This window comes from Oenanthe melanoleuca, chromosome 6 (assembly GCF_029582105.1).
Source record: "Oenanthe melanoleuca isolate GR-GAL-2019-014 chromosome 6, OMel1.0, whole genome shotgun sequence".
NCBI lineage: Eukaryota > Metazoa > Chordata > Aves > Passeriformes > Muscicapidae > Oenanthe > Oenanthe melanoleuca.
This window is the reverse complement of record NC_079340.1, coordinates 1,656,638-1,669,226: the sequence shown is the minus strand read 5'-3', so window position 1 is coordinate 1,669,226 and position 12,589 is coordinate 1,656,638. Positions and strand designations below refer to the sequence as shown.

Sequence of the window (12,589 nt, the reverse complement as noted above, 5' to 3'; positions counted from 1 at the left end):
AGGAAAACCATAAATTCTATGGCCAGGGTGGATTTCAAATGTCATGATTTCCAAAAAAGAAATGGGCTTGGCCTTCATCCTGGGAAAATGGGTTTCTCTGGAAGGATCCTGAAGCTGAGCAATGTCAGGAAACTTTAAGTGAGCAGGGCTCAGCTCAGGATCCTGGAGCCGTGGATGGGAAATCCTGGGCTCTGAGGAGCTTTTTCCAAGTCTGTTGTGATAACCTTACGGCAACAGTTGGAAAACTCAGGAGAGTAGGGCAGCTGGGGGAAATTCCCCAGCAAAAAGCTGTGCATGCAGCACTTCCCTGGCTTGCTGGGATTCTCTGGGCTGCCCATGGCAGTGGGATGGAGGGGGAATGCCAGCACTGGGATGAACATCCCCTCCTTGTCGCTCTTCCCCCGCAGGTCGCGTCTCCCACGGACACGAGCAACTTCGACAGCTTCCCAGAGGACAGTGATGAGCCACCCCCTGATGACAACTCAGGATGGGACATAGATTTTTAATGTTATTTCTCTTACCTGCTTCTGCCTTGCTGAGGACAGCTTTTCCTGGGACGTGGCTGCCAGCGGAACGGGAAGACCGGGACTGGGGAGGATTCGTGCTCGGGGTCACCACGATGCCTTGATTGATGCTGCTCCAGTAACTCCAGTGGCATTAGGACTTCTTGCTTAGTGACAGTAGTGCTCTCCATGATTTCTGTTGGAATGTGAGCTGGCTGGGCACGGTGGTCCTGACACAGCCCCTTTCTCCAGCACAGAACCCCTGCTCTGTGGCCACGGAGATCCTGGCACACTCCTGGTGAGCAGAGTGAGAGATCCATAGAGTAAGAGGCACTTAATTCCAGCTGCTTTCTCCCTAGGATCAGTAGTAACTCCTGAAGTGCTGCAGCTACTCCAGAGCAGGACTGGGGCTATTCCCACCTGAGCCCTGCAGGCAGTGCTGGAGCCCAGGAGGAGCACAGCGCTCCCGTCAGAGCAGTGGGGAATGTGTCCTTGTCCTTCCCTAGCAGGATTCCCCACGAGACTGAATGTTCCCTTTCCTCTTTCTTTTGGAAACATTTTGGCTCAGCCTGGTCAAACAAAAGCACAACTGCTGCAGATGCTGTCAAGGCAGAGTTGGGTCGCTTCCCTCACATGGCAGCACCACCTTTGGGCTTCAGTTCTCCTTTCCCTTGGTACCAACACATGCATGGAAAGAGAAAATCATGGAATCAGTCCATTGTACATCCACTGATCCATTTCACAGTGCTCCAATCACTGAGCAAAGCAACAGCAGCCCACCAGTCTGATTAGGAATGAAATTAAGGATAACTTTGACCTGTTGAGGCCCAAAGGGAAAAACATGTGATGTCCTTTCAAGGTGCTACATCCATCCCTCACCTGGGAAGAAACCTGTCCCTGAACCAGGAATATGTAGCAGAGGCTCTGTTCTCCCTTTTGATGATTCCAGGTCTCCATGTCTGCATCTCTTCTGTGTTTAAAGAATCTCATTAAAATAGAAATCCTGGGCCAGTCTGCTGGCTCTGATGGAACATTGCCAGTAATCCTGATGTCTCTCCAGGCTCCACAGGAAAGTCAGTGGAATTCAATGGGAAATGGATATTGGAAGATCCCTGTGAGGTCTCCAGTGTGCCAGGTCCACGTGGCTGTGTTTAACACAGGGATGGCCAAATCCCTATGGAAAAAAAAAGAACTGGGGAAAACAGTATCATCAGGATATGCTTTTCCCTCACTTCTACTGCTTTTCCTTTGCTCAGATTCCTTCCTCTGGTTTATAGGATGCAGCAGAAGGATCCTGTCCTGGGTGCCCATTTGTTGCATATACCCAGGACTAAAAGTTGATCCCATTATCCAACAGGGAGCCTCAGCTTTGGGTCTCACTGAGAGACCTTGCCCCAAAAAAATCACAGAATCATGGAATGATGGAATGGTTTGGGTTGGAAGGGACCTGAAAGATCCTCTCATTCCAGCCCCTGCTGTGGGTGAGCAGGTGCTGCCTCCCTTGATCTCAGCTGCCAAGAGCTGAGTGTGGAAAGATCCAGTCTTGCTGATGAGAACTTTTCCCACACATGACGTGGCAGTGGTCTGTTTGAGCAGCAGAAAGTTCCTTCCCCGATGCTAAGCCCCAACTCCTTTGCATGTTTTTCATTAAAGGATGTAATCAAAAGGGTATTTTGACAGCATGGGCAGTGTCTGCTGTTTAATGTGAGCTGGGTCCTGTGACACCTTTGAAACCAGTCTGTGGCTCTGGAATTCCCTGTGTTTTCCAAAGGGTGAAGCCACACCTCTGGCACAGTCACTTCTGCTGTTCTTTAACCATTAAAACTTCATTTGCCTTCAAAACCACAGGGAAAAGGCAGCACCTGCTGGCTTTTCCACCTTTCTCCAAGGGATGGACAGCACTGAGAGCCAAGGCTGAGCACGAGGGCTAGAACATTCACCAGGCATCTTAAACAGGCCTAGCAGCCAAATGCTTCCCTCACATCCCCCTGGATTCTCCCTCCATGGGGCCAGCTTTCTGCAGGAGTTTCTCCCAGGGTGGTGACACCTGATGCAATTGGCAGGCAAGGAGGAGAAAGCACCACAAGGATTTGGGGATCCACCTGAAAAGGTGGCAGGAAGGAGGGACTAGAATGGGCTGAGGAGTTGGGTTTCTTTTTCCTGTCCCTTTTTCCCTTGTGCCAGGCATGGGAATTGACACCTGCAGCGTGCACTCTGCTGAATCTGAGTTTATTTTGATATCAAACACCTCACTCGACTTCCATGGCCTCTCCTGAGCATTAACACTTTGCATATGTATATGATAAGCCTTCAGTTATAATAATATATTTAAGTTGCTTTATATATATCTCTATATATCCACAACAAGGGATTGCCTCTGTGTTTCCACCTCCTGTCCTTATTTCTTTGTCTCCTTTCCTGATCTTTGGGACGACAGCGTTTTTAGGGAAGGGGGAATCAGCTCCCATGTTTCCAGAGGGGGCTTTGACTGGTGTTGCAGCTTCTCCTGGAGCTGCAATGCCCACAGCAAACTCTTCTTCAACAGCAGGACCACGAGCAGATATTTCTGTAAATAGGTATTTTCGTGTCGATGTTTTGTGGGTCTCACAGAACTTTCTGTTCTTTTCCAGTTCCATGGCATTATTCCTTCATTTCCTTATTTGTAATGTAATGTTTTGAGGTCGAGGTAGACTTGAATTAATGTCATATCTGTCAGTATGATTAAACTTTCTGTCAGCTGTCCTGTTCACCCACCTGTCCCACAGTTCTAGAACGTCACTGGCTATCTGGCATTGTTGCAAGTGCCTTAAATCCATGGCATCTTATTTAAAAAAAAAAAAAAAGACAAATTTGGTGTTATGCTGCATGACAAAGACAAACACACCTCAAACTGTCGTCCTTTCTTAGCTTGCTGCGTTTTACAGTTCTTTCTGCTACCGATTTCTAAGCCTTTATTATCTGATCTTGATGAATTACAGAAATGATGACGTCGTTCTCTGATTTCTGTTCAATGTACCAGAGCTGTGTATCTGTTAATGAGATACAGAGTCATTTCTGTGAAATGTATAAATGTGATGTGCGGGTCAAATTAATCTCTGACATCCTAGCAGTCTGTAGACAGGTATTCCTGTTTTGCTGAGCTCTGCAGATCCCACCCATCCGTGCTGTCCCACGCAGCTCCCCTCGGGAATCTCCCACCTGGGAAAAATCCACCCCGCCGGCGTTTTCCTGACCCAAAACCCCGGTGCAAAGACGAGGCTCGTTTGCACCACTCAACCAAACAGGATCTGTGCTTTTCCCTGCCCCATTCCCTGCATCCGCGGGGATGAGCCCTGCAAGCTCCTCCCCGGCCCTGACACCGAGACTTGGGCGCTTTTAGGGCTTTCTCAGAAAAAGGGGAATTCCCACGTGGAGTTGCCTCTCCCCCCGAGTCCCGATTTACGCTGGTTTTACTCTGCCCTTTGTTTTATACTCTGATTTTCTCTCCCTCCATGGCAGAGGTTTTGTTTGTTGGCCACCGGCCGCTTGCACTCTTTGGATGTTGACTGAGGAACTCCGGGTTTTTTTCCATGAACTTCCATGGCTTTTGTTTCGCTCTGTACTCCCCCTGCAGCTGTAATTGCCGAGTGCCTGTTGTATACTTTATAGAGTTGAAATAAAAATAATTACTTTTGAACGGCTGTCCGTGGGTTTCTACCAGAGCAGGAGCAGAGTTTGGGAGTGATCTGCTGGATGGTGGTGAAATGTGGGGTTCTGCTCCCAGAACTGGAGCAGCTGTGGCTCCCCTGGATCCCTGGCAGTGTCCAAGGCCAGGCTGGATGGGGCTTGGAGCAGCCTGGGATAGTGGAAGGTGTCCCTGACATGGCAGGGTGGCACTGGGTGGGCTCTGAGGACCCTTCCAACTCGAAATCATTTTCTGATTTGATGATGACGCAGAGGTGAGCAAAAGCTGGGAGAATGGAGCAGCAAAACATCCTCTCAGGAGGGAAATAAATGTGACAACAGCCCAAGGAGGAGCGGGGCATCGTCACCAATCATTTGTGGGATGCAGCAATCTCAGGTGGAAGTTAATAACGCAATAAAATCCCCGGGGTGACGTGGCCCTCACCTGAAACTGCCAGGGGAACACCGAGATTTCGGGGCGAGGCGTGGCGCTCATTATTCCAGGCTAAAAATAGGGAAGGCGGAGGGGATGTCGCCCGGCCGTGACTCAGCCCTGCTGCCCGCCGTGCTCCCGAAACCTTCCCAGGCAACTATCAGCCCGGCTTGAGCCTTTGGGGGCTGTAACAGCTGACAGGGGACACCGGGACAGCCATACCGGGAGAAATGGGGACTAAATGGCAGGAATTGCGGCGTCCGGAATCCCCCACCCCCGGATTTGGGGGCGCTGTTCTGGGTCTTTGTATTCTCATTTAAACCAAGCCGAGAGAAGAAATAAACGGGAGCACGGTGCCGCCGTCGGGGAAAAGCCGGGTTAATTAGCGGGGGCTAATTAACCAGAGTTAATTACTGGGCAGAGCAGGGGGGAGCGATGGCGTGGCGGAGCCGCCAGGGGGCGCCCTGGGGCCGCGCTGCCCCGACGGGGAGGGAGGAAAATGGGAAAAATGGGGGAATGGAGGGAATACAGGGAATGGGGGGAATAGGAAGGAATGGAGGGAATGGAGGGAATACAGGGAATCGGGGGAATGGGAAGGAATGGAGGGAATGGAGGGAATACAGGGAAGCGGGGGAATGGGAAGGAATGGGGGAAATAGAGGGAATGGGGGGAGTGGGGGAATGGAGGGGATGGAGGGAATACAGGGAATGGAAGGAATGGAGGGAATAGAGGGAATAGAGGGAATGGGAAGGAGTGGGGGAATGGAGGGAATGGGGGAATGGAGGGAATGGGGAGGAATGGAGGGAATGGGGAGGAATGGAGGGAATAGAGAGAATAGGAGGGAATGGGGGGAATAGAGGGGAGTGGGAGAGAATGGGGGAATGGGGGGGAATAGAGGAGAATGGGGAGGAATGGAGAGAATAGAGGGAATAGGGGGGAATGGAGGGAATACAGGGAATGGGGGGAATAGAGGGAATGGGGAGAATGGGGGAGTATGGGGGGAATGGAGGAAAATGGGGGGGAATGGAGGCGATGGAGGGGAATATAGGGAATTGGGAGAATGGAGGGAATGGGGGAGGAATGGAGGGAATGGGGAGAATGGGGGGGAATGGGGGAATAGAGGGAATAGGGAGGTATGGGGGGAATGGGGGGGGATGTAGGGAACGGAGGGGTATGGGGGGGAATGGAGGAAAATGGGGGGATGGAGTGAATGGAGAGGAATGGAGGAGAGGGGAGGATGGAGAGGAACGGAGGGAATGGGGGGAAATAGAATGGAGGGCAATGGGAGAGAATGGGGGGAATATGGCAGAATGGGGGGGATAGAAAGAGAATTGGGGGGAGATTGGTAAAGGAGTGGGGCGGGGGGGCTGTGCCTTTGATCTCCCCGCATCAAAGCGCCCCGAGCTCCCCCCACCGACGCCGCCCCCCGCCCCGCTGGGGTCAGGGCAGCAGGGGGAGGACCCCGAGGGTCCCGCGTGTGTCCCCCCCGTGTCCCCGCACACCGCCCGGCGCGGGGGGATGCGGAGCAGCCCCTCTCCTTTCCTGCGAGGCTGCGCTGGCGCCAGGAAGGACGCGGGGGAGGCGGCGGGGGGGAGACTGCGAGGAGACCAAAGGACCGACTCTGCCATCGGGGGAGGCGGGGGGGCTCTCTGCACCCACAGCGGCTCCCTCCCACCCACTACGGGGGGTTGCACAAGGATGAGCGTCCCCCCCTCCCTGCTCCGGTCCCTCCGCCGGGCGCGCCCGGCTGGAGACGGCGGCGGCGTCGGGGCGTGCGGAGCATCTGGCCGGGACCGGGGCGGGGGGATCCGCGCTCGCCCTTGCGAAACCCCCTCCCGACCAATGCGGGAGCCCTCGGGGCGGGCCGGGGGCGGTTTTGGGGGCTCACGGGCACAGCCCCCATCCCCCGGGAAGGCTTTGAAATCCCAGCCGGCGGGCCCCCCGCCCCGAGGGGGCGGGCAGCAGGCAGCCCCGGGGGTATAAAGGCGGCGGAGCGGCGCAGGAGCCGCTGCTGGCGGCTCGGTGCTGCTGCTCGGGCACCCGGCGGGCACGGCAGGCTCAGGATGCGGGGGCTGGTGGCGCTGCTGGCGGCGCTGAGCTGCGCGGCCCCGGCGGGACGGGCGGCGGCTCCCGGGGCTGCCCTGAGCTCCAACGCCATCAAGGGACCCCCCCCGGGGGCGGCCGAGGCCAGCGCCGCCCCCGCACCCCCTTTCGACGGCAGCAACAAGGCCCCGCCGGCCGCCACCCGGCAGGTAGGGACAGCGGGGATGGACGGGGGACACATACAGGGGATGGCGGGGTGGACACATAGCAGGAATAGCAGGGGCACAGCGGGAATTGAGGGCGACACACCGGGAGTGGAGTGGGGGACATACCGGGAATGGAGGACACCCGTCGGGGATGGAGTTAAGGGACACATTTGGGATGCAGGATGGGACGTCGGGGATGAGAACACGCACACACACCGGGAGATGGAGTAGGGGGATGCGAGAGATAGAGGGACACCCCAGGGGATGGAGGGGATAGAAGAGAGAGGACACAGCGCAGATGGATGGAGGGGCTCCCCAGGGGATGGAGGGACACTCCGGGGATGGATGGACGGGGGGACACCGGCGATGGAGAACAGGGACGCACCGGGCGATGAGGGGCACGCACACACGGGATGGAGTGAGAGACACCTCGGGGATGGAGGGGACACCGGGAAAGGGGCTGGAGGCGGGGAGGGACACACGGGAGATGGATGGAGCGGACGCAGCGGGGATTGGAGAGGGAACACAGCGGGGATGGAGGAGTGGGACTCTCGGGGGTGGCAGCGTCGGCCCCGCTGATCCTCCCGCCTCCTCTGTCCCCCCAGCCTTTCCCGTGCGCCGAGGACGAGGACTGCGGCCCCGAGGAGTTCTGCGGGGGCGCGGCCCGCGGCGGGGGCGCTCCGCTGTGCCTGGGCTGCCGGCGGCGCCGCAAGCGCTGCCTGCGCGATGCCATGTGCTGCCCGGGCATGGTCTGCAGCAACGGTGAGGCAGGGCAGGGCACGGCCGGGGCTGGGGCTGGCGGGCTCGGGGTCCCACGCGTGGCTGACAGCCGCCCCTCTGCCCCGCAGGTCTCTGCACGCCCCTGGAGCCGCCCCACGGAGCGGCCGAGCCGGACGAGACGGGCACTGAGGCGCTGCCCCGACGGACGCCCGCTCCCGCCTGGCTCCCCACTGCCAAAGGTGAGGAGCCCCGGCTGCTGCCCCCGCGCTGTCCTGCCTGAGGCTGCCATCCTTCCCTGCTGTGCCCTGGGCACCAGTACAGGCTGTCCCCTGGGATCTGTCCGGGATGCCCATCCTTCCCTGCTGTCCCCTGGGATCTGTCCGGGATGCCCATCCTTCCCTGCTGTCCCCCGTGCGATCAGTGGGGATGCCCACAAAGTTGGTGTCCCGCACTGGCTCAGCCCAGGATGTCCTTTCTGCTCCACCATCCCGGTCCGGGCATGCCTCCCTTTCCCTGCTGTCCCTGTGGGGTCAGTTCGGGATGCCTCCCTTTCCCTGTGGGATGGGTCCGGGACGCCCCTCCCAGCCCCACCGGCTCCAGAAGATGCACCCGGGATGCGCAGCCTGCCCGAGGGTGGTTTGGGATGCCCGCTCTGCCCTGCTGCCCGCTGCGGGACTGATCAGCCCGGTGTCCCCGCCCGGTGTCCCCGCCCCGCTGAGCGTCCCCCGCTGTCCCCGCAGGCCAGGAGGGTGACATCTGCCTGCGCTCCTCGGACTGCGCGGCCGGGCTGTGCTGCGCCCGCCACTTCTGGTCCAAGATCTGCAAGCCGGTGCTGCGGGAGGGGCAGGTGTGCACCCGGCACCGGCGGAAAGGCGCGCACGGGCTGGAGATCTTCCAGCGCTGCCCGTGCGCCGAGGGGCTGGCGTGCCGCCTGCAGCGCCAGCACGACGCGTCCCGCCTGCACACCTGCCAGCGGCACTGACCGACCGACGGACCGACCGACGGACCGGCCGACGGACAGGCTCCGGCCCCGCCGGAGCGAAGGCTGTTTCTCAAGGGAACTTCTCCGAAGCGACTTCTTGCAGTACGTTACTGTGTTGTGAATACTCGAGCTGGCACTTAGCTGTACATAACGCCGGGACTTTTCAGTGACTTTCCGCCAGTGGTTTCGCGTCTCTCTGGCGCTCTTCAAGCCGTGGCTGCGACTTTGTGCGCGCTGGGTTTATTCGTTCTGGCTCGAAGGGATGCCGCCGTCTCTTTAAATTCACCCTGCGCTGCCTCCGCGTCCCTGCCCGAGGGAGGAGGGAGGATGCGCCCGGGGGAAGAGAGGCGGGGCGGGGGTCCGTCCCCAGCATCCATGGGAAAGGCGGCTGCGTTTTAGGAATTCCGTGGTCGCCACTGATGCCCTCTGGCCGCCAACCCGAGGGAAGGGAGAGTGTTGGGGCTCTGTGAGGAGCAGCTGGCGGCAGAATCCCTCTCCCTGGTTTTGGGAGGGAGGAGGGAGTGAGGGATCACCGGAGGAGCAGCCCCGGCTGCTGCCGATCTCGACTGCTCTCTCCCTGCTCCATGCACAATAAAGATCTATTTTCCCTTCACTTTGCGTCTCGTTCCTGCGGCTCTTCAGCCTTTTGGGATGGCTTGGAGGGAGGGAAAGCTGCGAGCACACGTTTTTGTTTAGCTGCCCCCCTATTTCAGGTGGTCGTGAGTGGGGATTGTGGGTTCAGGTGCAGTGCTGGCTGCCCTCAGCCTCCCTGCAACCTGGGCAAGGGGTTTGGGGTGCAAACCCACGGTGGAGCCTGCCCTGAGCACCCCAAAAGTGCTTTGCACCCCTGCCCAAATCCAGCATATCCCTGGGGGGCTCTTGGGCACCGAGTAGGGGAGCATCCCCCAAATGCTGCCTGCCCACGGGTGTTTGGTGCCTTCGGGGTTGGCGCTGCCTCTTCAGGGCACTGAATGCCCTGGAGAAGATGGGATTGTGGAATACCAGCCCCACTGCAGCTCTGGCAGTGCCAGGAGGTGCTGAACCAAGGCACAGAAAATATAGAGGGAGAACAGCCCCAGGGAGAGGGAAACGTTCCAAGGATCATTCCCAGCTTCCCTCCAGATCTGGAACTGGCTGAGAACAGCCAAAACTCCCCCAAACTGGAGGGTAAAACACTGATGGTCCTTAAACCACCTAAACCCATCCTTTAAGTCTCTCTGGAGCAGCTTTTACTGGAGTCACAGCACGAGCTGGGTGTTGAACCAGCCCCTGATAGAGTTCCTGACTCAGAGACTGGAGTTTAGTGCATGAATCATCATTCAAAGCTGTGAAAAGTGAAAATTAGAATGAAATAAAATAAAAGTTTCAAAGTTCTTTTAAATGCCATACTTTAAAAAAAAAAAAAAAAAAAAAAAAAAAGATTGCACAACATACATAATAATATAATTATTTTATTATCATAATAATGTTATGTCCACTAAGAGTCAATGGCACTGGGGCAATGAAGGGACCTGGCTAAGAAAATGCTTTGGCATTCTTCACTTTCCCAGCCTGGAGAAGGAAAAAAGAGCATTTTTAGCAGCCATTCTGAGGCAAGAGGAGCTCAGGTCAGCTCTGGTTCCATCTGTGTCCCGTGGTCTGTGCCCAGCAGGAGGGATGCTACCACAGACATCTCCAGAATAATTAATTTCATTAACAGATTCCACAAAAACAATGTTTTTGACGGGTTTTATTCCCTCCTCTCCCCCTTTACCACATCTGCAGTCAGGAACTCTTCCCATTTCTGTCCCTTTTGGACTTTCAGAGTTTGTTATGTCAGTAAATCCAAGAAGCTGGATTTAGTAGATACAAGAAATTAGATTTAGCAACATCCCTTAGGAAAAATATCATGAGGATATGACCCTGTGTCTGTTAAGATTAAACAAAAGCTGTTCTTGAAGGGAGGGATTTTCAGTCTTCCCTTGGTCCTGAGCATCATTCTGTCCCCAAAACCTGAACCCACCTTAGTCTGCATCATCCTGGGAAGTCAAAATACTGCTCTAGCAGCTGAGGAATGGAGATAAGCAGCCCCTGAGCCCTGGAGATGTGGTCACAGGGAGCAGGAGCCAAGGCTGCCCGTGCCCCCCTTCCCAGGGGAGAGGCACTGGAAGGTGGGTGGGAGGCAGTGGGATTCCTTGAGGGATAAGCAGGTGGCATCACCATGGTCCCTCCTGGACCCCTCCCTGCTGTGACAAATTCTCCTTATCAGAAACGCCTGAATTAATTCCTTGCAAGCCCCAAACCAACCCAACAACAACAACAACAACAAAAAAGGCTTGTGGGAAGTAGAAAATATAAAACTCGGGGAAAAAATGGAATGTGTGGAGTCTCTAAGTCTGGGCTGGCTGGTGTGCCCAGTCTGGATCTCCTGCTCTGATCCAGAGGGAAGAAAGTCACAAACCAGTGACCCCTGCTGGGAAAGGCACCTCAGGATGCACTTCCCCACCATTCTCCTCCTCTCTAAGGAAGTTTTTCCCTACAAGAAGTCAGGAAAACCCCCTTTTATCCCAAGCAAGAGGAGAGCCAATAAAGGAAGCAGGTTTTGGTAGATGAAGAGCTTTGGCATCTCTGGTGTACTCACTGCTCCTGCTTTTAGGGCTGGAAGAGCTTCAATAAAGCTCTGTGGAGCTCAATATTAATATTTATAATCATGGAAATCCATAAAGCAGTCTCCCATAATGGTTTTTGTTGGAAAGGGACACCTGCCACTGTCCCAGGCTGCTCCAAGCCCCATCCAGATCCCTTGGACACTTCAGGGATCCAGGGACAGCCACAGCTCTGGGCACCCTGTTCCACCCTCCCAGGAACAATTCCTTCCCAATATCCCAGGAACAGTCGTGGCTTAAAGGAATTAAACTCCCAAGGAGGGAGGATGGGACACGGCGCAGTTTTTGCTGTCATTTGGGGAGATTTCAGGGAAGCAAATCCTATTTCCTTCTCATTTCCTTCCTAAGTTCTTCCAGAAACCACCTCCGCTCCAAGCTGTTGCACAGAAACACCTCTTTTATTTTTTAATAATTGTTTCAAGCCGACGCTCACACCCTCCTCTCTTCCATTGATCTTCACGTGGCATTTAAAACTAAATGAGGAATAAAACCCCACACAAGGCAAGAAAGGGTTACAAAACCCCTTAAATCTTCCCGCAGGCATTAAAAGGGAAAAATCCCTGTTTTGTTGTTTTGTTTTTTATCCTCACCTCTCCTGACACGGAGCAGAATGCTGCCCCTTTCGGCTCGGGAAGATGAAACAGAGGCGGCAGGTGAAACGCTTTGCGGCTGCAGCGCAGCACGCCGGGCTCTGGGGTGGTTTTGGGGTTTGTTTTCGCCTTTATCCGGGGCCGCCTTTTTCTGGGGGAAGGGGGATCCACCCCCCGAGCCTTTCAACTCGAGCAGTCCTTGATCTCCGCCGGGAGGGGAAGCGGAGCATCCAGGTGGTCCAGGTGGAAGGGACGGGTTCCCCATGCCCCGCGCGCCTTCAAACGCTAATCCCAAGGGATGTTTATTCCTTTTTTTTATTATTTTTTTCTTTCCTTTTCCACCCCTCTCTCAAGTAGCTTTGTTTCCCCTCCCTCAGTGCCCGACTTGTGTCCCTAATTAGCACCTTAAGAGGAGTGAGGATACCCGGGATGCTTGAGCAGGGCACAGCTCCTAATCCAGCCCGGGCGGAGGGAGGGCACCCATTAGCGGGTGATTTTGGGGAGAATGGGGAGCATCAGCATTTAAATGGGCGCGGGCTGATGAAAGGCTGGGCTGAGTTAAACTCCGCTGGGGCTTTTCCCCCAAATCCCGGTGCGGAATAAGGGAATTGTGGGGTGGGCGAAGAGTCCGAGTGGGTTTTCCGTGAGGAAGTGGCGCTGTGCCACTCTGGAAGGGATTTAAGGATTCCGCAAGGAAAGGTGTGAAGCTGCTTTTTTTTTTTTTTTTTTTTTTTTTTTCTTTTTTTGGACATAACCAGGGAACACAGCCGTGGGAACAAAGGGTTTGCTGCTGTGATGCTGTGA

General features: G+C 55.6%; 2 protein-coding genes across 3 annotated transcripts in view; both read left to right on the top strand.

The window, feature by feature from the left end:
* PRKG1 (protein kinase cGMP-dependent 1) overlaps window positions 1-4,179 on the top strand; it is a 339,627-nt gene extending 335,448 nt beyond the window's left edge. For both annotated transcript variants that reach the window (XM_056495519.1, XM_056495518.1), the window contains exon 18: window positions 408-4,179. In XM_056495519.1, the coding sequence (XP_056351494.1) occupies window positions 408-506 (99 nt within the window). In that variant the 3' untranslated portion in view covers window positions 507-4,179. The remainder of the gene's footprint in view (window positions 1-407) is intronic.
* A 2,466-nt stretch (window positions 4,180-6,645) lies between these two features.
* DKK1 (dickkopf WNT signaling pathway inhibitor 1) lies at window positions 6,646-8,844 on the top strand. Its single transcript, XM_056495517.1, has 4 exons — window positions 6,646-6,851; window positions 7,454-7,610; window positions 7,697-7,807; window positions 8,309-8,844. Exons 1-4 carry the CDS (start codon window positions 6,663-6,665, stop codon window positions 8,548-8,550), a joined length of 699 nt encoding a protein of 232 aa, XP_056351492.1. The 5' UTR covers window positions 6,646-6,662; the 3' UTR covers window positions 8,551-8,844.
* The last annotated feature ends 3,745 nt before the right edge of the window (window positions 8,845-12,589 follow it).

Excerpts from the sequence above, each read along its gene's own strand:
- DKK1 (XM_056495517.1), top strand. The coding sequence starts at position 6,663 with ATGCGGGGGCTGGTGGCGCTGCTGGCGGCGCTGAGCTGCGCGGCCCCG. Across the intron at positions 6,852-7,453 it reads CGCCGGCCGCCACCCGGCAG|CCTTTCCCGTGCGCCGAGGA; the intron begins GTAGGGACAGCG and ends CTGTCCCCCCAG. Across the intron at positions 7,611-7,696 it reads GGGCATGGTCTGCAGCAACG|GTCTCTGCACGCCCCTGGAG; the intron begins GTGAGGCAGGGC and ends TCTGCCCCGCAG.